This window comes from Gobio gobio, assembly GCF_949357685.1.
Source record: "Gobio gobio genome assembly, chromosome: 20".
Lineage (NCBI taxonomy): Eukaryota > Metazoa > Chordata > Actinopteri > Cypriniformes > Gobionidae > Gobio > Gobio gobio.
In genome coordinates this window covers 42,534,008-42,558,510 of record NC_137113.1, presented here as the reverse complement: position 1 = coordinate 42,558,510, position 24,503 = coordinate 42,534,008, and the positions used below count along the sequence as shown (strand labels likewise).

The following is a 24,503-nucleotide window of genomic DNA, read 5'->3' as shown; positions in this document are numbered from 1 at the left end:
GATTCTATTTACACTAAATGCAAATATTGATAGATTGTATTAACACTAAATGCAAATAGTGATAGATTCTATTTACACTAAGAGCAAATAGTGATAGATTCTATCACTAACTATTAAATAGATTATTTGCACTTGGTGTAAATAGAATCTATCACTATTTGCATTTAGTGTAAATAGAATCTATCACTATTAACTATTAAATAGATTCTATTTGCACTTGGTGTAAATATAATCTATCACTATTTGCTCTAAGTGTAAATATAATCTTTCACTGTTTGCTCTTAGTGTAAATAGAATATATCACTGTTTGCTCTTAGTGTAAATAGAATCGATCACTGTTTGCTCTTAGTGTAAATATAATCTTTCACTGTTTGCTCTTAGTGTAAATAGAATCTATCACTATTTGCATTTAGTGTAAATAGAATCTATCACTGTTTGCTCTTAGTGTAAATAGAATCTATCACTGTTTGCTCTTAGTGTAAATAGAATCTATCACTGTTTGCTCTTAGTGTAAATAGAATCTATTACTATTTGCTCTTAGTGTAAATAGAATCTATCACTATTTGCTCTTAGTGTAAATAGAATCTATCACTATTTGCTCTTAGTGCAAATAGAATCTATCACTATTTGCTCTTAGTGTAAATAGAATCTATCACTGTTTGCTCTTAGTGTAAATAGAATCTATCACTGTTTGCTCTTAGTGTAAATAGAATCTATCACTATTTGCTCTTAGTGCAAATAGAATCTATCACTATTTGCTCTTAGAGTAAATTAGGGATGCAACAATACAGTTAGTCCACGGTTCAATACATACCTCGGTTTTTAACCACGGTTTTTCGGTTCGGTTTGGTTCTGATGGCTTGTCAAATCAGTTTTTTGCTATTCTATTCTTAGGCGACAGGAACAGCAAGAGGTTAAGGAGAAAAAAGACTATTTTTTATTGCAATACTCTTTCTTTATTTTACTTAAAAGAATTGAAAAACCTTACTTAAACTTAACTTTAAAAAAAAAACCTTATACACATTCTTGTATTGTATAATATAAAATAATAAATATATATATATATAAAGATTTACACTGGCAGCTCAGAGCAGTACAGCAGCATTTAAGTATGAAATTGAATCAATAAATGTAAAATTAAAAACACTACATAGACTTCACTATAAAATATACATTGATTCTTATTAAAGCTACTGTATTAGTTTTTCAGTCAAGAGCAGTGAGTGATTTTCTCTTTGTCTTTTGTTGTTGTATTAACATTAAAGTGATAGTTCATTCAAAAATGAAAATTCTGTCATCGAGAAATAAATACAGGTTTGGAACAATATTAGAGTGAGTAAAAGTTTTACAGGTGGTTTTGCTCTTAGTGTAAAAAAAAGTTTTGCTCTTAGTGTAAATAGAATCTATCACTATTTGCTCTTGGTGTAAATAGAATCTATCACTATTTGCTCTTAGTGTAAATAGAATATATCACTATTAAATAGATTATATTTGCATTTGGTGTAAATAGAATCTATCACTATTTTGACTTAGGTCAAATAGCCGCTGCCTTATAACAGGCCTTATGTCTTTACTGTAACTTTTGATCAATTTAATGCATTTAATGCCTTGTTTTAATTACTTTCTTTACAAAAATAAACTCACTGACCCTCAAAATTTTGAATTTGAACAGTAGCGTACATAAAACTTTTATCCCTCCTTTAGACATTTTAAAATGTTGCCACTTTATCCAAAGCGACTCAAGGTATACATTTAATCAGTTCAAGCATTCCCTGGGGATCAAACCCATGACCTTGGCTTTTCTAGTGCCTTTTGTACTGTTTAAAGTACAGAAACACTCGACAACTTGCCCTAGTTTGTAAGTTGATCCATATTTCCCACAATCATCTACCTTCCAGTCGATGTTTCCATTGAAGAGTTCACTCTTGGCAATGTCCACTCTGTTCCATGTTACAGCAAGCCTCAACTCATCAGTATAGGGATTAGAATCGCCCGTAATGTGTCTTTTACTCGCTAACACACACACACAGCAAAAATAATATACAGAAAAATATTTTTATAAACACCATAGGTCCACTGTAGACCGAAAGTATAAGAAGTTGAAGAGATGTACAAACACTGTAATGAACCGTTTAAAGTTTACCTTGAACAAGCACTTTAAGCATCACAGTGTCAAAATCATCGGCTCCTTCCTGTTCCCCGTTATAAATGCAGATGAGGTCTTTGTTTTGGTAGATGCTTAAAGCCTTTTAGGTACCAGCCAAGCAACAAGAAAAAAAAAATCAGCAATAAAATTTTTTTCAAAAATATAAACGAGTAAAGAGTGTGATATTTACCTTGTCAACAAGTTTGTCCATGTCCTGCTCTGAAGGAAAATATTGATTTACTTTCTCCGCCAATCGTTCTCGAAGCTCCATGTTGGGAGACCCTTCCTCCTTCTCTGCTGCTCCATTTGAGGACACCGGTGCAGATTGCACGTTCTCTATGATGTCGCACACAAGATTGGCAAGCCCCCCCGAACCAGCCAGGACCAACCAGGGCATTGAATTCTTCAGAGCGATATCTAAAAGCTGAAATGAAGAAATATTGTAACAGAGAATTAAAAGATAGGACTGAGGAAGTTTTGCATGTAATTAAACTGGAATCTGCTCACCTCCAGCATCGAAGCATCTCCAGATATCAGCATATTCAGAACAGGAATGTCAATGCTTGCACTGCCTGCACTGCCTGCACATGAGATTGCATTTAAGTATAAAGTCCTCATTGCTTTTATTAAACAGATCTTAACATAAAATTTAACACGCATACATTATATGTATACAGATCAGGCATAACATTATGACCAAATATTGTGTTGTCCCCCTTTTCCTACCAAAACAGCCCTGACCAGTCGAGGCATGGACTCTACTAGACCCCTGAAGGTGTGCTGTGGTATCTGGCACCAAGATGTTAGCAGCAGATCATTTAAGTCCTGTAAGTTGCAAGGTGGGGCCTCCATGGATGCTCGATTGTATTGAGATCTGGGGAATTTGGAGGCAAGTCAATACCTCAAACTCGTTGTTGTGCTCCTCAAACCATTCCTGAAACATTTTTACCAGGAATGCTGGTAATCTGCTGAAAGAGCCACAGCCACAAGGGAATACCGTTTCCATGAAATGGTGTACATGGTCTGCAACAATGCTTAGGTAGGTGTCAAAGTAACATCCACATGGATGGCAGGATCCAAGGTTTCCCAGCAGAACATTGCCCAAAGCATCACTGCCTCCGCCGGCTTGCCTTCTTCCCATAGTGCATCCTGGTGCCATGTGTTCCCCAGGTAAGCGACTCACACGCACTCGGCCATCCACGTGATGTAAAAGAAAATGTGATTCATCAGACCAGGCCACCTTCTTCCATTGCTCTGTGGTCCACTTCTGATGCTCACATGCCCACTGTTGGCGCTTTCGGCCGTGGACAGGGGTCAGCATGGGCACCCTGACTGGTCAGCAGCTATGCTGCCCCATACGCAACAAACTGTGATGCTCTGTGTATTCTGACACCTTTCTATCAGAACCAGCATTAACTTCTTGAGCAGTTTGAGCTACAGTAGCTCGTCTGTTTGATCAGACCTCCCAGGCCAGCCTTCGCTCCCATAATGTTATGCCTGATCGGTGTGTGTGTGTGTGTGTGTGTATGTGTGAGAGATTATATATATATATATATACACACACACACACACACACACACACACACGTATGTATACATATATATATATACACACACATAAATACTCACACACACTCACAAACATACACACACACACACACACACACACACACACATTATCACAATATTTATCAAGATATTCATTTACCATTAAAGTTGCACTATGTAACTTTTCCGTCCACTAGAGGTCCCCTATTCAAAACGAAGGCGTAGTTTGATGGCACCAAGTTTGAGCGCAGAATCTTGGGACATGTGGTCTTCACCAGACAGCCGGTGGAAAAGAATCGGGATAGGACTCGGGCAGAAATCATGTACATGGATGCGATTATTAACGTTACTGTAGTATGAAGCAGAATCAGGAGCGATTGTTAATAAGAAGAGCACAACAAGTCTCGCGAGCAGCAGGACTTTTATTATGCCACAGTCGCCGGCGCCATTTCGGCTTTTCCGGTCATGAGTATGAGGTAACGCAGCTCTGTTTATCCTATTAGATACATCTGAGTGTGTTGAAATTTATGTTATGACGTTACTCTGTGTGTCCGTTCGGCGGCTGCTATGACACTTGTTCACACTGCAGTGAGAGTAAAGTGTTTCTGTAAAACAAAAACTCGGAAACCGAGGGTAACGCAGATATGACGCAATCGACAGGCGACTCCCTCACATGTCCCGGTTCCTTGGTTAAAACAGCAATTTTCTCACGATTTACAAATAGTTGGAAACATTTGGGACATTGTAAGTACTTAAAGCTACACTATGTAACTTTTCCGTCCACTAGAGGTCGCCTGTTCAAAACAAAGGCGTAGTTTGATGACGCCACGTTTGAGTGCAGAATCTTGGGACATGTGGTCTTCACCTCACAGTCGGTGGAAAACAGTCAGGATAGGACTCGGGCAGAAATCATGTTCATGGATGCGATTATTAACATTACTGTAGTCTGAAGCAGAGCATGACCGAGTGTTGTGGAGCTGAGCAAGGCCGCAGGAGCGATTGAAGAGCGGGACTGTTATTATGGCATAGTCGCCGGCGGGACTTTTATTATGACACGGTTGCCGGCCCCACTTCCTCTTTTCCAGTCATGAGTGAGGTAACGCAACTCTGTTTATCGTATTAGATATATCTAAGTGTGTTGAAAAGGAAGTTATGACGTTCGCTCGGCGGCTGCTATGACACTTGTTCACACTGCAGTGAGAGTAAAGTGTTTCACTGAATAAAACCGGAAACCGAGGGTAACGCAGATATGACGCAATCGACAGGCGACTCCCTCACACGCATAGACCACACGTCCCGGTTCCTCGGTTAAAATAGTAATTTCTCACGATTTATAAATAGTTGGAAACATTTGGGATATTCTAAGTACTCAACTGAACAAAATATATAACACTAGCCTAGTGGTTTCTGGATATTTTACTGCAAAAATCCTAAATAGTTCACCTTTAACTGAACAAAATATATAACACTGGCCTAGTGGTTTTCAAAGTTTTTCTGTTTTTTTGTTTTTTACATAGTGCACCTTTAATGGGGAAGGAAATGCTTTCCACTTATCTGTTGAACGTTGAGAATGAATGTAAACATTTAAACTCCACAGAGTAGCTATATTTTAATTTAGGGGCCAATGAAATCCATTACATTTTTTCCCTAAATCCTATGTTTTCCATTTTATTTTTGGGATTCTGTTTATGATTTAATACACATTTATATCAACTTGACCAATCTAATCAAGCTTTTAAAATGTAATCAAATGAAAATATAACTAATTTAATAAATATAATTAATGTGAAACAAAACATTGCATTTGTATTTTTGTCAAATAAGATGCTGCAAAACAAAATGTATAAATTTAAAACATGGATGAAAAATATCTTGGCTCTATGATATTCCTTTTATATTATTATTATTACTTTCAGAAATGTATTTTAGTATACAGTAGTGAAATAATTTCATAATTTCTTGGTTAAACCAAACTTTTAATTTGACAGTATATTTCAGTTCTCTGAATCACTGAACTCTTGATGTCATACTTTGTCAAAATGAACCATCACAAGACCTTCTATGAACACTTTCTGAATGGTCCGCCTAGTAGCCTTTTAGCCTAGTAGCCTTTTAAGGCTAGTAGCCTTTTTTTATGCTAAAAGCAGTGTCTTCTCTTGCAATAACCAAAAAATGACCATTAGGTGGCCAAAAATCTAAACTGCAATAAAACCAAGCAAAGTACAAGTCATCATTGATCTTTACATGATGTGTAAAGACATTCCTAAGAGGAGCATTCAAGCACGTGAAATGCCCTAAAAGCAGCATTTTATGTTGTACCTGTGCGCTGACGTGAAATGTAATCCTCCAGACGTGCTCTGAATCCGACCTCACCACCTTCACGCCTTATGGTCCCATCATCCACCAGAAGGAAAGCCTTGTAATTATTATTCAGATAGCAAGATTGCAAGGTACTGGTGTATTTGACTAAATACTTAGCGGGGAAACTTCCCTAAGAGAAAGAATCAGAAATTGTTGTTCTAAAATAAGTATTTGCATACACAATATTGCTCTATTTGTGCAGTACATAGCATGCAGGCTTATTGGTACCCCTAGGAATTGCTTGCTCAACATTTAAAGGGTTCACCAAAAAATGAAAATTACCCCATGATTTCCCCCACTTCCTTAATAAGTTGAATATGGAAGGCGGTCTGGCGGAAGCTAGATATTTCACTTTATAACATGTTAAATATGGATATTTTTCTTACACAAACGCATGGCTTCACTTCAGAAGGCCTTTATTAACCAGGAGCTGCTAATGGATGGATGCACTTTTTTGGGCTCCCATTCACTGCCATTATAAAGCTTGGATTAGCCAGGACATTTTAATATATTAAAAATATTTTCGATTATCTAAGATATAGTTCTGATGTGCAGTAATAGATTGTTGAGCGTCACAAAATGAGAAGTGGCTGTAAGAAAATAGCTAAAGGATAAAAAAATTCCCATTTACACCATCAGGGCAATAATTAAGAAGTACAGTAAGAAGGATAGTTTGAGTGGCCAATGACTCTCCAAGGATCACAGCTGGAAAATTGAAGAAAGTAGCTGAGTCTTGGGGTCAGAAAGCCTTAAAAAAAAAAAAAAAAAAAAAAAAAAAAAAAAAACTCCAGCATATTCAGTTGTCAGACATGCTGGAACTTCGCAAGAAACCTGGTTCTGTGGTCAGACAAAACCTTTTTTTTTTTAAAGAGTTTTTTTGTTTTTGGCAGCAAACCCACCAGATGGGTTTGGTGCACACAGAAAAGTACCCCATGTGTATGATTAAATATACTGCTGGATCTTTAATGTTCATGGATTCTATCAAATACCAACAGATTAAAAAAAAATCTAAACCTGACGGCCTCTGATAGAAATCTTATAATGCACTGATCACTAAAATGCACTGATCTCTTGTCAGGTGTCCTTCAACCTCTCGAGGCATTACAGAAGAAGACTCAGAGCTGTTATCTTGGCAAAAGGAGGCTGCAAAAAGTATTAAATACAGGGGTCGCAATAATTGTGGCTAATTTGTTTTTGAGAAAAACATTTCATTATGAGATTTTCCCCATATTTTCCAATTACTTTACTTCAATGAAATATCAAAAGGATTAATGCAGGTTCATTTTCACAGGCTTCTTTGTTCAATCTTTGTTAAGGGTGTCAATAATTCTGAACAGGACTATATATATATAATATAAAAAAGTTGCATTACCTCAGAGTTGACGAGCTGTTGGCTATCTTGTACCAGGCCCCAGGGAGTGATGCCAATAAGAACCACTTTACTGAGAGTGACAGCAGACGTTGCGGTGGCATAATCTCTCACAGCTTCTCCTACACACTTGCTGAGACCTTCATTCAACCCTCCGGTTATGATCCATGCACCTGTACATAAGCCACATCCACAATTAACTATATTAGTTACTAGTATATTTACTAGTCCTATTATATTTTATTGTTTTTATATATATTTTTAGCTACTTTTCAAGTGATTTTTATGTATTATCTTTGTCACAGACACAAATATTCCATAAATATGAATTATGTAATATTTATTTATTTTATATTTAGTTATTCAGTTGTTGTTGTTGTTGTTGTTGTTGTTGTTGTTGTTGTTATTATTATTATTATTATTATTATATTTCCACTTCCAATAAATTGCATTGTGCATTATTTTATTTCAGTGAAATGTAAAAAAATAAAAAATACACACAAAGAGAAGAACTTGCTGGCCGACTTTCCTGACATAAACCAGGTTGATGAAATAATTAGTCCTGCAGGAATTTGTGTGTCCTGGTAACTAGGCCTTTAATTACTTACAGGTAATCTAGATATGAATGTATGATTCATATTCATACTGCTTACATCCTGTCAGTTCACAATAGAAGGCACAATGACAGCTGAAGTGGTCATGCACTTTTCTGTTTCTCATCGATAATTTCAGGTGTGACATTTACGAACAAAGAGTCACATGGCCTAACCTTTCACAAATAAGAGAGCAAGCATGTTGAAAAATTACAGTCTGGCAGTGGCAATAAATCAAAACTTCTCCGCAGATATCACATCTTTACCACAGTTGTGAAAGTAGCATAATGCAACATTTTCAAACCTTTGTATAGCATGTAAATGCATGAAAAACATGAGATATGAATAATGTAATGTGTGGAGAGAAGACGGCACCTGTACTCTGTGCAGCTTTAACCAGCCCCTGCCTCAGCACCTCTCGCACCCAGGTCTTGACATCTAAACTTTTCCCACCACCAACCACTGACACCACCAGGTTGGGCTGTGCCAGTTTCCAGTGTTCCCTCATGATATTGAAGACCCTGGAAGGTTCTGTGGTGCTGGAGAGACGCAGAAACTGGATAAAGAGAAGGGGAGTGAGAATAAAATGGGAATCAAAGGATAAAAAGCCACTGGAAGTTACAAAAACAAGCTACTGAATTGTTAAATGGGGTTGTTTCTTCAACTATGGGCAATTTTGATGTCTCAGGAGTTGATTGCTATTAAAACGGGGGTTTTTTTTATATAAAGACCAAATTTAGGGTATGATTACACGACAACAATTGTACGATAACAATATAATTTTCAAGTTTACATTTTAAGGCCCCCAAAATGCTGTCGTTGTGTAAATGAAGTGAACGGCCAAAGCGCATAAAAAGTTTCCCGTTTTAGTTGAAAACGGTGTTGTTCAAACGGCCCCTAAAACTGTATACTTTTTACCATGACAATTAATGTTGCAGCTTGTTTTTTTTTGTTTTTTTTAAAGATTGTCTTATTTTGCCCTTGTCAGGATGAAAATGTTCTAAAATGATTAATTATTTTAAACAAAAAGTGAAAACATAAACAATTTCAATAATTATAAATAGATGGGGAGTAGATGGGGGCAATCAAATGTAAAAAGAAACTGAAAATGACAAAAACAAAATAAAAATTTGGATGGTTGTTTCTCCATCTACTGGAAATGTTTATGTGCCAGGGGTTGATTTTTATTAAAGATTTTCTGTTATATGAAGGCCAAATTAAAATTGTACAATATTTATTTTTGCTGCTTTTAAAATGCTTTTATATGAAGATTTTATTTACAATTTTATTACAATTTTATTTAATTGGTCACCGACTATTCATTTATTATTATTATTATTATTAATTTAATTATTTAATATTAGTGCTGGGCAAATTAACGCGGGCGATTAATTTTTTCAGTTTAACGCATTAAAAATATTTAACGCAATTAACGCAGCGTCCGTTTTTATATCCATTTTTGCCCAGTGTTACATTATATGATCACGCTCTTATTCATGTAAATGCTTTTAAACAATCTAAGCGCGACAAGACACAAGAGAACGCGCTGTCGGTCAATGTCCTGTCTGTGTGGGTGCGTCTCAATCCGCTCCCTAGTTAGTCAGGGCACTGATCAGGGAATCGTCCACATTCATGTAGGCCTACACGATATACTGATTCACCACCTAGGAAGCTAGGGAGCTAATCGAGGGACACACACACACACACACACACACACACAAGAGTTCTCTTTCGCTCTAACTAAAAATAACAACAGCACAGGGAATTTTGCCAAAATGCCAGTTTTGTCAAGTATTCTCATATTAGGAGTCTTAAATTTGTAAAAAAAAAAAAAAAAAAAAAAAAACCTCTTAAATGAACTTGAGATGCGCAGGACAGCGCATCAGATCCGCTTCATGTTCGGCAGCGGTCAATCTTAAAGTGACAGCAGCACTGATGAAGTCTCATTAATGTTCATCAAAGAACAACGGGAACAGAGAAAATTGTAGCTTTAATGATGATTAATCTATATTTCATTTATTATTTATGCAGTTAAGAAAGGTGTTGATAACTGTATCGAATTCCTGTGTCTAACAGGGAAAGCCATGGGTAAATATAACATTTATTATAATGGGTTTATGAAAAGATTGTTTTAAGTTCAATTAAATTAAGTTTTTTAAGTTTTTATTTTTAAAGCCTAATAAATGTTGAAATTGGTAGCTTTCAGTTATACTGTAACCTAATGTAACGTCATTAATGTTTCACAGAGACATTAGTATCAGTGTTACTGGCCTTCATTCATAAAAAGATGCCATACAACAAATATTTAAAATATGCTGTCTTTAAATTGTTTCTTCATTAATTTGGAGAGTAACTGAAATTACTACAATATCAAAATATTAAAAACTCCAATGTTTTTTTTAAGTGCGATTAATCATGATTAATTACAGAAAAAAAAATTATAATTTAGTTTAAAAAAAATTATCGATTCACAGCACTATTTAATAATTATTATTCCAAACAAAAAGTGAAAAAAAAAATCTATAATTATAAAAAGAAGGGTATGATCAAAACAGGAATTTTGTTTTAATGAGGGTCAAATTAAAACTGTACACTTTTAACTTGACAATTATTTTTGCTTCTTTTATAATGCTCTTTATGTAAAGATTTTAGTTTATCCTCATCACACACCCAAATGTTACATCATAAAATATGATTTAATATGAATTATTTTAAACAAAAAGTAAATTAAATCCTTTCAATATTAAGTGTCCCCACCCAAAAGTTGGTGTACTTGTTTACCAAAATGTATTTTCTATAATCTCTATTTTCCATGTGATCCAAATCACTAATATCTGTAAATCTATAGCTCATATACAGCACATCCACAATGGAGAGGAACTCACATGGCTGTGTCTCTTGCCGGTCCCAGTGAACTCCAGCTCTCCAAAGGCATCTGTGGGCTGTTCAGAGGAGTGCTGTGCGCTGTCCCAGAGACTGACGATGGCTGTGCTGAAGTTATCGCCCAGGGCCACTGAGGGGTGTGTGTCCCGCGTAGACCCACACTGACACAGACCGTCACTGCTACAAAACAACAGACAGAGGATCTGTCCTACTGAAGGAATCTAACACGAGATAATGAATACTCACCAAGTCCGACATCTTACCTGGAAGTGTCCTCGACAAATGTTGTGCACACTCTCTTTTTAAAGTAATCTGGAATCCAGCTCTGAAATCAATAACAGAAATAACTTAATTAATGCACTAAAATGACAGCTACTGTCAGTGTTGGGGAAAGTTACTTTGAAAAGTAATGCATTACAATATTGCATTACCTTAAAAAGTAACTAATTGATGAGTAATGTGTTACGTTACTTTTAAGTTACTTTTTCTCACCTGGCCTGGAGATTTTAAATAACAAAAAAAGTTATATTTTTGTGCAAATGTAAAGACCTCTTTGAAGCGAAATAGACGCGCGTTCAAGGCACTCCAGGAGAAATATGTCATAAAACACCACTCTGCCTCTTCATTTTCATTAAAAATATATTTTAAGCATTAATAGCCACACAAATGTGGTCCAGGTGACTCCTACATTATCTTCACTGCATGTATATTTAAATATCCTTAAAAAAAATAAAGTTATGAAACTTCTTTGCCCTCAGTCAAAACGATTTGGCAGACAAATTATAGATTCATGACACCAAAGATCGCCCGTTAGATCCACACAAGACGAAACCACTACAGGACATCTGAGCCAGCGGCAAACGGCAGAAGGACTAGCCGAGGAAAGGTTGCTCTCGCCGGGGTTATGAGCGGTGATTGCCCGGTGATCGCCTGGATCTCACAACTCCAAAAACGCAAGATAATTTTTTTAAAAAATAGGCGCTCTCTTTATAAATAAACCACAGATTTGAGCTTTAAACAACTACATTCTCACCTGAAAAAGTCTTAAAACTACATTTTGTGACACAATAGTAGTATTTTTAATTTATGCAGGGTTTTTCATCACATCACTTTACTACGTGACAGCAGCAAGCAGGCTCCTGATTGGTTAACGCGGCGCAAATTGACGCCAAAGTTAAACATTTTCAACTCGGGCGTCAGACGCTAATTTACTTCAAAAGCGTAATGCACAAAAAGAACCATTTGCCCGTTTCGCGCAAGACACTAAATTCACGTGATTTGCGCGAACTGGACACGCGAATGAGGCGGAATCGCGTTCATCGCGCCGCAGGACCTCCAAACGCGCGTCAATGCGCCTTTCCATTGACTTAACATTGAAATCACTCGCCCCTGACTCTCTATTCGCGTTTGGTGTTTGGAGGTAAAAATGCAAATTCACACATGAACAGTAGAGGACGCAGCTCTGCTGTGCTGCCATTCTGGATAATGGAAGAATGGACGCAGGATAAAAAAGTTTTACCAATAAAAACAAAAAATCTAGTCATTTTTGCTCATGGTTTAACTGAATCATCAAAGGTCAGCAGCAAGACATTGGTCAATAAAGATAATTGGTTAAATGCATAAAAAATATTTGTTTTATTTAACATTTAATTATTGGAGGTTTATAGTACTCTGATTTTGCATTTGACTGATTTTAGTTAATTTGAGGAATACTGAATCTTTATTGTGCAAGTGAGATGAATAAATGCTCACATTTAAGGCCCTTTCACACCGGACGCGTAGCAAAAAAGTGAATATTTTGCATGCGAATAGTTCGCGTCAAAACCATTCACATCAGCCGCGACACGAATTTGCGACGTCTGTGACATTTCAGAGCTCCAACATTCCAAAACATTCGCGGCAACAGCTGCGAAAACACGGACATTTCCTCATCCAGTGAAGACGAGCTTTTCACTTTATTTAAAAGACCGAAAAGAAGGTTTTGAATGCACCCAGTCTTAAAGAACAGAGTCTGAAGGCGAGTATGCTAATCTTGCACAGGAGCTAAAACTTTATCATGGCCGCACGCACTTTCAAATGTCCGTGGGACAATTTGAGGAGCTCCTCTAGAGACAGTGGCAGCGCATCTGACGAGACACACACACACTTCAGGAACCAAACGATCCGCAGTAGCTGTGTTTCCAGCTATGTTTCCAGTTGAGTCACAATGTAAACATTTTAGTGCCACAGTCGTACTTACGGAAACACATTCACTTTCTATAGTCACGGACACAATTAAGTTAACTCAAAAGGTTATGTTATCGTTATCTGTAGTCAACAGCGACTTGCATGTACTCCACAGGAGCTGTAATCTCGTGAGAAATGCGATAACGTTACCTGGCAAAGGTTAATGTTGATTGAATAGCTAGTGACATTTACTGAACATTTCGTCACCTATGTTTCCTTGCATGTGATTGGTTGAAGCCTTTTCTTTCGCTTCGAGATTTTTTTAGAAATATATATATATTAAAGCAAAAAAAATAAATATCGTTTTTTTTCGCCGCAGCACATTCACGTTCGGTGTGGAATAAGGCTGGGCAATTTTATCGATTCTGCGATATAAATCGATATTTTTTCTCCCAAGAAAGTATCGTTTTTTAAGCCGCGAGTATCGATACATACATAAGTCCCATTCAAATCCCCGTGTTTACCCCCATTTGCGTTGCATGAAGAGCGATTTGGTCAGCCAGCCGCTAGTATCGCTGTAGAGCAAGTTACCCGTACTACTAACTTTACACAGACGCTGACGTCTAACGTTACCTCTTCTTGTTTACGGAGTCAGAGCGAGGAGATTCAAGAAAATGGCGGCGAATATAAATCCAGCACCTTCATGCTTAAAAGCAGATGTGTGGGAGCACTTTGGGTTTAAAAAGAAGAAGGAAAGCGACGACTTAGACTCAGGGGTCAACAACATGAGTCGCCCGCAAGGACCACACGAGTTGCCCGCGGGTCTGTTCTAAAATAGCTCACCATAGCAGCTGCGTTCAGTCGCTTCCATGTTAATTTAAGCGCAGGGCTCCAGACTGAAGCCAAATATATACTAGTGTCTGTAAATAATAAACTGCAAAACTACTCCTGCATGTTATGCATCTGTGTGGATGACGGGGGCAGCGCGCGCGCAATCGCTCTTGTAATCTCTGCCGACACGAACGCATAAACCGTCACATCATGAAAATGTACCGTTTCTTTTGAGAAAACTGGGTGCGTCTCATTCAGCTCCTGGTTCAGTAGTTCAGGGCACTGATCAGGACATGAGTCAATGGGCTGATCCCAGATCAGGGCCCTGACTGAACTAGGGAGCTGAATGGAGACGCGCACCCACTGTCATATATCATGAACACAGACACTGGTAATCAGTGTTGCCAACTCTCGCGAGACAAATAAGCAACCGCAGCTTCAAAAACGAGCCCAAAACAAGCCCAATATTATTATATTATTTATTATCATCAATATTATTTATAATAAATTATTTTTTATCAATAAATGAGCCTGCAACATATTAAACCGAAACCTCTCGGAGTTTGAAAAGCAAAAACAGATGTGATTTTACAAAAATCATCAAATTCCAATAAAGGACATGGAATATCCTCCGATCAGCTGTGAACAGAAGAGGTTTGGAGATGGAAAAAGTGACATGAAGGCCAATTTTTTTAAATATATAATAGCCTGTAATTTTAAATACATTACAAAAATATTTTTAAAATAAAATTAGGTGCCTCTCCTGCCTGTTTCCTCTATAGCCTATTTAAGTCTACTAACTATTTAAGTAGTCTATTTAAGTATAACTATCATTACGTGCATTTATAACGTCACATGCCTGCACGTTGAACGCGATTTTTCTTCAATGAAGGGGAGAAGGAGGCGGGATGTATGAGGACGGATTACTACAGCACTTGTATCGTTGCACTGAATGGCTATTAGCTGTGAGATGACAGTGTCAGTCAATGTATTGTAGCCTGGTTAAAACCAGACCATTCTCAGTAGTAACTGAGTTATGGTCTGGCAAAGCTTCATAGACAAATCATTTCCAAAGGGGCGTCACCAACGGGCGTCGCTCAAATGCCTCTCGGCGCAATTGGATAGACCTCAAACCAATCAGAGCGATGAGGGAGATGACGTATGCAGAGCGACGGAGAAACATCTGAGACTCTGGCCGTTTCTCAATATGCGTTCTTGTCTGTACTTGTGTTGTCAAATAGGAAATGTCCCCGGTTTCCATTTCAGAAATCTGGTCACCTTACCTAAACCACATATTAATGTTTAATATATTATTTTTTTAAATGTAAACGAAAAGAGGCAGGGTGTTTTGTACTTCGTTTTATTATAAATATATAAGATAATCAATGTAGGCCTAGCTACGCGTTGCCTGAACCACATTCGTGTGGCTATTATGTTTAATTTGTTTTTTTTTATGAAATGAGGCAGTGGTGTTTTATGACATATTTCGTACGTGAACTTCTGACTTGCGTCCGTGACTTAGGCTACCAAGTTTGACTCCGGAGAACGAACTCCCGAGGATGGGAGGAAACTAGTCCGCTTAGTCTGCTAATGGACAAGCAGCGTTCTTGACAGTATCACCCAGTATATATGTGTATATGTAGTGCAGGCAATGCATATTATCTTCAATGCATGTTTATAACAAAACGAAATATAAAAAACCCAGCCTCTTTTCGTTTACATTTAAAAAAACACACACATAATATAGGCATAATTATCACTGTAATACATTAAATATGACACAAAACACAACCCAGTCTCTTTTTGTTAAATGTCAATTTATGTGTGATCATCAATAGCAATTATAAAAGTATAAGTAAAAGGTATAAGAAGCAATACAATAAATAAAGCAATTCAGTCAAAGTCAGCGCTAGGAGACTACAACGGTAAAGTTTAATATCTTAAAAATATAAAGTTATGAAACTTCACTTTGCCCTCAGACAAAACGATCTGTCTAGGAACAAATTATAGATTAATGAGAGCAAAGATCAGCCGTGAGATCTACACAAGACGAGACGGTTTAACCACTACAGAGACATCAGAGCCAGCGGCAGACGGCAGAAGGACTGGCCGGGGAAAGGCGCCTCTCGGCGGGCTCAATGATCGATTGAGCGCTGCTGAACCACTGGAGCTCACAACTCCGAAAACGGCAGATCAAATTTTAAAAAAGGCGCTCTCTTTATAAATAAACCACAGATTTGAGCTTTAAACAACTACATTCACGCCTGAAAAGGACTTAAAACTATATTTTGTAAAACATTAAAGGTCCCGTTCTTCGTGTTTTTTTGAAGCTTTGATTGTGTTTACAGTGTGCAATATAACATGTGTTCATGTTTCGAGTGTAAAAAAACACAGTATTTTTCACACAATGTACTTATCTGTGTACCGCTGTTTCCACTGTCCTAAAAACGGCTGGTGATTTCCCTGTTCTATAAAGTCCCTCCTTCAGAAATACGTAACGAGTTCTGATTGTGCCAGCGCTTACCGTGTTGTAATTCGACCGCAGCTTAGCGCACGTGCCAGCAGTTCCTGTGTTGTGATTCGACAGCAGCTTAGCGCATGTTGGAAAGATCACGCCTCTTAACGTAGAGATGAATGCGTTCAATAATCTCTACAGCGTCCCTGGGAGAGCCAAACAAAGGTGATTTGACTCCTGGATGAAAATAACAGCGTCTCGACGACATGGCGATAAACACACTCAACGCAACAGTTCCTTTTCTCCACGCGACCGTCCGCTTCTCCACGTGGGACAGCAACAAGACCGCGCCCCCTTTTTCGCGTTTCTTTGTGGGCGGAGGTTAGTCTGTTCTACTGCTCTACTGACGTAATTATAGCAGGAAGTACCAGGATGTAGTCCAAGCCAGCCGTTCGCTGTAGGCTTTGAAAGGGAACTTCTGTTAAATAAAATATCTCGCTTGGCATTGAACTTTGAGCTTTATAATTTTACAGGTATTATTTATGCTCTAACAGCAACATTACACACTAACTAAAGTTTGAACAATGGGATCATGCGGAATGGGACCTTTAACACTACCAGAGGGCTCTCGCTAAGACCCATTCGTTTAGCCACCAAAGGGCCAAGCTGGTATCAGACTTTTGCCGAATCCAGTCGGTAAGACAGCGATAACATCTTTTTTTATATATGAAGGCTTCGAGTGTTGTTCTTTGCTCGGGTTTTAACGAAAAGGACTCCGGTTTTAAATCGCTTAAAACAGACGCGATTGCTGATTCGAATGAGTGATGCTCCACAAATCTGCTTCAACGTCGCTGCGCTGTCGTCATCGTCTAAAGCCCGCCCCAACGTTTTTAATTGGTGCCGCGATTTCTAGGGTTTAGAAATGTGCTTGAATGGGCTCTTTGCCAGACTACTTGCAGAGCAAATCTAAATTTGCCGGAAGTTGTCTGGGTTTTCCCAGGCTAAATGTATTGGACAAAACAGCGACCATAAATGTAAAGAAACGAAGTTGCTTATTATATTTTCCTAACAAGCAACCACATTTGTTAAAATAAGCCCAAAAAAACGCGACCCGCAACTCGTGATTTTTTAACGCGACTTGCCAAAAAAAGAAGCCCAAAGTCGCGTGTTATACGCGGACTTGGCAACTATGCTGGTAATCACGGCAACCCGTCAAAATAAAAGTTCGGTTTAACGTGAAGAGATTGACTACAGATTGTAGCCTACAGTAAATTTAGCTACGTCTCTATGTAATAATAATAATTATGAAATAAATAATACTAATTATATAATTATTAATGGTTGCTTATTTTTCACTTGATCTTTCATTTATAAACAATGTTTACTTTTAAACAGCATACAGCCTTTACATGTTTATGCATTATTTACTTATGATTATCATCATATATAATAAAACATTTATTTAAAAAAAAAATAGTGGTATTGTACCGACTACTGGAACTACTACTATACTCTTTCAGGTGTAAAACAGTTTGGATAGTTGTTAATATGAGAATTATGATGCATTATTTAAGAGTTTTAAGTATTATATAACATGAGTAGCTCTCTTTGACTTTTTTTTGTAAAAAGTAGCTCTAAAATGAAAAAAGGTTGGAGACCCTTGACTTAGACAAAGCATCGCGGTTGGTTTGCAAGCTGTGTGACACACACGTGAAATTCTCTGGAAATACTACCAAATGTCAATGTCAAGCTAAAAAAGCTATCAATTACCCCTTTTCCACCAAGGCAGTGCTAGAGCTAATTCAGAGCCAGAGCTAGTCCCAGTTCATAGTTGGTTCGACTGAGGAGCCTTCTAAGAACCGTTTGCTTTTCCACGGGCTGAGAGCCACAACAGAGCCATGTCTTACGTCACTGTATACGTCTCATCTTTCTCAGCAACGCTAGCGAGGCAGCGGCAGTGTTGCCAAGTCTGTGGTTTTGCCGCGGGCTGTTTTTTCATGTCCGCGGGATGAAGCGACCCCAATTATGTGATATTTAGCCCCGGGAATACGGATTTTAGTAGGCAACCATGCCAAAAAACACATATTTTACCCCCAAATGTGATTTTTACTGGGGAATCCCCCCCTGGAACGCGATTGGGCTTGTTTTGAGTAGCAATTGGCGGGTTTGGTTGTGAAAACCTGGCAACCCTGGGCAGCGGGAAACACAAACACACCAGGCTTGTTCGAGACGCATCGGCGCTGCGCAGACCAATCCACGTATGATATATATATATATAAAAAAACGCATGAGTGAATCAAAAGCATAAGGAGTCGTATGCTCTCGCTGGACTCGTTATCATACTGCGATCGGTCTCTGCACAGCACCGCTGCGAACAAGCCTTCCATCAACAATGCAAACGTTGCGTTACTATTGATTCACATGGCTTTACGATCCTACATCGGCATCAAAACACAACGAAAACACAGCGAATCCAACGCATTCATGCAGTTCGCCGTAATTTGTATAGACGGAGATTACAAATGAGCAGCAGCTGTTAGCTCCATTAGCTGCTATTTAAAAAATGGAGGATCTCAAGTTTGTGTTGGCCTTGTTGACCCCGCCCCCAGCGCCTGACGTAATCGGTTCTTACTTCTAGCCCTGGGGCCCGTTCTTCGTACCTCGCTAACTCAGATAGCTGGATTTGATTGTTGACGATTTGGCATGATCTTGGATTGTTTGGTTCTTCGAAGCTCATCCTGGACTTGCTGTCATGGTAACATGTCCGTAAGCTTAAACCTGCTCGGGACTGGAGCAGGCTTATTTCATGTAAACAGGATTAGATTGCATCTTGAGGTGATACTTAAAATCTGTCCCAGCCACTGCTACTTTATTACAAGAGTGCATTACTGAACCAGGGGCAATAATAATAATTGTAAATAATAATATAAAAATGTTATATTGTATATGTATATGAGAATGTATAATACTATAGACAGAGCCACTTGATTGAGCGATTTATTTGTGATGGAATAATTACTTTATATAATTTTATTTTTATTGGTTTACACACATGTTGTGCAGTTAATCTGAGCCGTGCATTAAGTGATCACGGATATTATGGGAGTGGCTTGATGCAGCGCAAGAGAGGATAATTTGATCTTGACCCATAAGAAACTTGAATACTGTCACGTTACAAATCTGCTTCAAATTGAATTAAAAATTAAATTACAACATTGAAATAAAAATGTAAAGGGTGTACAAATACTGCATAAAATCGTGAATATAAATAATTGGTAATCATGTAAAAAAAAAAAAAAACATTTATAATTTATCTATTATAACTTTTATGTTGGTTTGGTCGTTTGGCTGTTTCCTTATAAAGGTTCAGAAATTTGTGGGGTTTTTTGTGTAATTTTTCACGTTTTTTGCCAGGTGGCTTTTTAATTATATGATGTCATTACGTTGCTGTCTTGACGCCAGCTAATCGCTGCATTGCTGATCGTGGTTTCGAGTATCGATGCATCTGCCCTCTTCAGGGAAAAAAAGAACGCTCAGTAATCTTAGATCATTTAATCCAGATATTTTAATCCAATCCGCAAATTCGATTGAAGAACCAAATTAGCCAGAGATCAGTTATCATGATTAAAAGATCTAGGATCTGTCAAATCATCTTAGATGTATTAAGCGAGGTACGAAGAACGGGCCCCTGTTCTAGCCCAGCAATGTTTTGGTGCTACTTAAGAAAAATTAATCTGATTATGTCACTCATGTGACGTCATCACCCCCCCCAACACTGACTACTGTACAACAGTGGTCTCTGGCTTACGGTGGCACTATCACTACGTTAGCAATATAAAGCTGATCATGTAATCCATTGAGGAAAAAACACTGAATGCAGCTTCAAAGCATGTAACACTTTATCTTATCTTCTGGTTTTGCTCAAGGAAGGTCAGAATGAGAAACAGTCACAAAGATAGGGGGTAAACAGCTCACTTTAACTTCTCTTTTTATCTCCACCCATCCCTTTCATCAGGAAAACAAGACAGACCAGTTTAGCTTTTACAGTGGCTCACCACTTATTTAGATCATATTCATATCAACTGGGTTTTGTGCTTAGTTCACCCGTTACATTGTTTGGTTCACTGTAACACCAAAGCACAAACTTTAGTGATGCACAGTACAATTAACTATTATTAATGTTCTTCAGAGGAATTTGCACACAAATCTTCTAAGAATTTTATGATTAACCTCAGGTTAATATGATTTTATGATTAACCTCAGATTGCTACAGGGCAACATTAAATCAGTAAAAACATCAGCCAAATTACAGTTTACTATTTAATTTCTTAGATTAATAGAAAATATTTAATACTACAACTCAAATTTACAAGATTACATTGATTTGAATTAATTTATAGATGGTATTTTGTTCTGGATGTAGTTAGGCTATATATATACAGCCTACACATATTAGACCTTTTCAAACTCACTTTAATATAAAGCACAGATAACACAAAATACTTCCATATAACACTTGTTGTTCGTTTAAAAAATACAACAAATGTAATTGCACTGTAGGCCTAACATGAACACTGTGGTAGTTACGAAGCACATGACAAACACACGTGCACAGTCTTGTTAACCCATGGTATGTTGTTTTTGAGAAACTCCCTCAGTCCTGCTCATAGACACCGAATCGAAACGATACTGAATGCATGCCGTGTGTCTTTAAGAAACATAAAATAAGAGCAGCAAACAACTGAAGCGTGTTTGTAACGATAAATCAAATGCAAATGAGTGCTTCTGTAATCAGCTTTCTGTCAGACCTAACGTTACCTGATCTGTTTTCGGCATCACGGCCAGTCCACCTTGTTGTTCAATGTCCTTTTCATTCATCGTGGTTTGTGTATGGGCTTTATAAAGTCGCTGTTTGTAGGAAGTTTCACTTCAGAGCGTTCTGCAGCAGCGCGTAACGTCCATGCCACCCGTAAACGAGGAAGTACGGGATCGCTAGAGACTGTCGGGTTACCTGGGGAATCAGGTGTAACCGGCACGCAGGGTGTGGCTGTAGAGGAGAGGGTGAAAGAGGAGAGGGTGAAAGAGGCGCGCGCGCGTGTGGGAAAAAAGACGAGCTACCTGTGAGACGAGAGATAATTTACTCATTACTTGCTCTAATCAAAATCCGGTTTGTCTAGGTAGGTTGTTCCAAAAACACCGCCAACAAAATGCCAGGCTGTAGTTATTACATGTGCTCATTAGTGTTAATTCAATATAATTGGAACGTTTTTCTGAGTTAATCTCTATGGCAAAAAGTGTCCCAATTTACCTGAATTCACCCTAGTCATGCATGCATGTGTTTATACATATATATATTATAACTCTATTGCCAAAGGTTTTGGGACGCCTGCCTTTACATGAACTTTAATGACATCCCATTCTTAATCTGTATGGTTTAATATGGAGTTGGCCCACCCGTTGCCACTATAACAGCTTCAACAGCTATAACAGCTTAGTAGTGTGTTTATGGGAATTTTTGACCATTCTTCAAGAAGCGCATTTGTGAGGTCAGGCACTGATGTTGGATGAGAAGCCCTGGCTTGCAGTCTGTGCTCTAATTCCTCCCAAAGGTGTTCTATCGGGTTGAGGTCAAGACTCTGGGCAGGCCAGTCAAATTCCTCTACACCAAACTCGCTCATCCATGTCTTTATGGACCTTGCTTTGTGCACTAGTGCGCAGTCATGTTGGAACAGGAAGGGGCCATCCCCAAACTGTTCCCACAAAGTTGGGAGCATGAAATTGTCCAAAATGTCTTGGTATGCTGAAGCTTTAAGAGTTCCTTTTACTGGAACTAAGGGGCCAACCCAACCCCTGAAAAACAACCCCACACCATAACCCCCCCTCCACCAAACTTTACACTTGGCACAATGCAGTCAGGCAAGTATCGTTCTCCTGGCAACCGTCAAACCCTAATTCACTTTTCACAACCAAAATAATTTCTGACCCCCATATTTCCCATCTTATGTGTCCTGTTCAATTGTAGCTAATACTCAAGGTATCCTAAATTAAATTTAAAAATAACATTATTATATTTAATATTTTTAATTAATTAAATATATTTATATTTAACATATAAAACTAAATATGTGTTTTAATGCTACAACAAGTAGGCTACAGTAAAGAAAAAGTTCCTGTCAGCGCAGCATTTTGAGCGGACGGCGTTTTACCGGTGAGCGGTTCATGAGTGGATGTGTGAAAGAGTGAATGACGTTGAAAGCGACCTCTTACAGGAGATGTTGATTTATGAAAAGGAACCACCTTTAACAGCTGACAGCGACCCGCTTTTGTGGTGGAAGATTGGCAGTTCAAAATACCCCCACCTTGCGCAGCTGGCAATGAAGTAGGCTACCTGAGTGTCCCTGCATCAGTGCGGTCGGAGCGCGTCTTCTCAACAGCTGGGCATATAGTGAATAAAAAACGGACCCCGGACCCCGGACCCTCTGCTCTGGACCCCGAAAATGTTGATAGACTTGTTTTCCTGTCCAATAATTTGTAATAGAGCCTTATTTGCACGTTTCACCAGTAATGCCCGCATAGCCTAAGTGTCGGTTACGGTCAATTAAAAAAACACATGGCCTGTTCGCAAGCTAAGTTCATTCAAAGTTTAATTTTGAACGGTTGAATAATTACGTTAAATTATTATCCACACAAACTTCACATTCAGTGTAGGCTAGTACATTTTTAAGCTTTATTTTCAACCTCTTTTCATGGGCTACAATTTTTTTGTTGTTGTTGTGGAATTTATAATCGTAAACACAGCCATGTTAAAGCCTGTAGCTAATGTTTTCCTTTGACGTTATGGCAGTCCACTCTGCTTAATGTTTTTTTTTTCCCAGAATGTTGCACTCCTGTTTGTCATTGTGCACAAAATAAATTATCAGAAATATTGCTGACTTGTCCGTCTCAAGCGCCCTCTTTACTTTCATCCTAATGCCGGTTAATTGTCCGTGGATTGGCGTAGGCTATATGTAGCGTTGAAAATGAAAACGTCATTTAAAATCGATTTTAGAATTGATTCAATGAACACTTGTGTCTCAAAAATCGAACAGGATTTTTTTTTACAAAAGTGACAGCCCTACTACACACTGTTCTTGAGCTAATCTGAAGGCCACATGAAGTTTGGAGTTCTGTAGCTATCGACTCTGTGCACTGTGACCCTCAGCATGGGCTGACCCCGCTCTGGGATTTTACGTGGCCCTCCACTTTGTGGCTGAGTTTCTGTTGTTCCCAATTGCTTCCACTTTGTTATAACACCACTAACAGTTGACCGTGGAATATTTAGTAGTGAGGAAATTTCACAAATCGATTTATTGCACAGGTGGCAACCTATCACGGTACCACACTTGAATTCACTGAGCTCCTGAGAGCGACCCATTCTTTCACAAATGTTTATAGAAGCGTATGCATGCCTTGATTTTATACATCTGTGGGCATGAAGTGATTGGAACACCTGAATTGATTTGGAGGGGTGTCCCAATACTTTTGGGAATATATATATATACTAGGGATGCACCGAATATTCGGCCACCGAAAATTTTCGGCCGAAAGACTTTTATCACCGAAACAACACGGCCGAAATGTTGTGATGACGCAAACAGAAACCGCAACCTGCACGTGCAAGCAAGCAAGCAAGCACGAAGCAAGCAACATGTCTGCGTGTGGACGTATTTCGTTATATCTGAGAAAGACCCACGGACAGCGATTTGCAAAACATGCAATGCCGAAATTTCAAGAGGGGGTGCATCTGCAAAGACTTTCTCCACGTCGGGTTTAATTTATCACCTGAAATCTAAACATCCCGATCGCTATGCTGAATATGAGAGGAACGCGGCACAGAAAAGGAAAACACCTCCGAGCACGCCCACTCCGTCTGTGGCGGACGTTTTTGAAAAGGCAAGGAAGTTTCCCAGTGATGGTGTCATGGCAAAGGGCATTACACAAAAGATTATGCAATTCATTGCCTTAGATGATCAGCCATTCTCTGTCGTAGAAGATGTGGGATCTCGTAGGCTGATCGAGCACATTGAGCCCCGTTATGTCATGCGAGCAGACAACATTTCTCAGAGGTGTGTTTACCTGAGCTGTTTAATGTTGTTGCAACTCACGTCCATGA

General features: G+C 38.4%; 1 protein-coding gene across 2 annotated transcripts in view; it reads right to left on the bottom strand.

Annotated features, from left to right (window-relative positions):
* LOC307143677 (transient receptor potential cation channel subfamily M member 4-like) overlaps positions 1-21,364 on the bottom strand; it is a 97,613-nt gene extending 76,249 nt beyond the window's left edge. The window contains exons 1-10 of one of the 2 annotated variants that reach the window (XM_079845418.1): positions 21,170-21,364; positions 11,163-11,224; positions 10,902-11,079; positions 8,392-8,572; positions 7,427-7,596; positions 6,013-6,184; positions 2,654-2,727; positions 2,337-2,570; positions 2,144-2,246; positions 1,892-2,013 (exon numbers count right to left, since the gene is read on the bottom strand). In XM_079845418.1, the coding sequence (XP_079701544.1) occupies positions 1,892-2,013; positions 2,144-2,246; positions 2,337-2,570; positions 2,654-2,727; positions 6,013-6,184; positions 7,427-7,596; positions 8,392-8,572; positions 10,902-11,079; positions 11,163-11,224; positions 21,170-21,229 (1,356 nt within the window). In that variant the 5' untranslated portion in view covers positions 21,230-21,364. The remainder of the gene's footprint in view (positions 1-1,891; positions 2,014-2,143; positions 2,247-2,336; positions 2,571-2,653; positions 2,728-6,012; positions 6,185-7,426; positions 7,597-8,391; positions 8,573-10,901; positions 11,080-11,162; positions 11,225-21,169) is intronic. The other variant, XM_079845419.1, reaches the window with a different exon arrangement.
* Between the last annotated feature and the right edge of the window lie 3,139 nt (positions 21,365-24,503).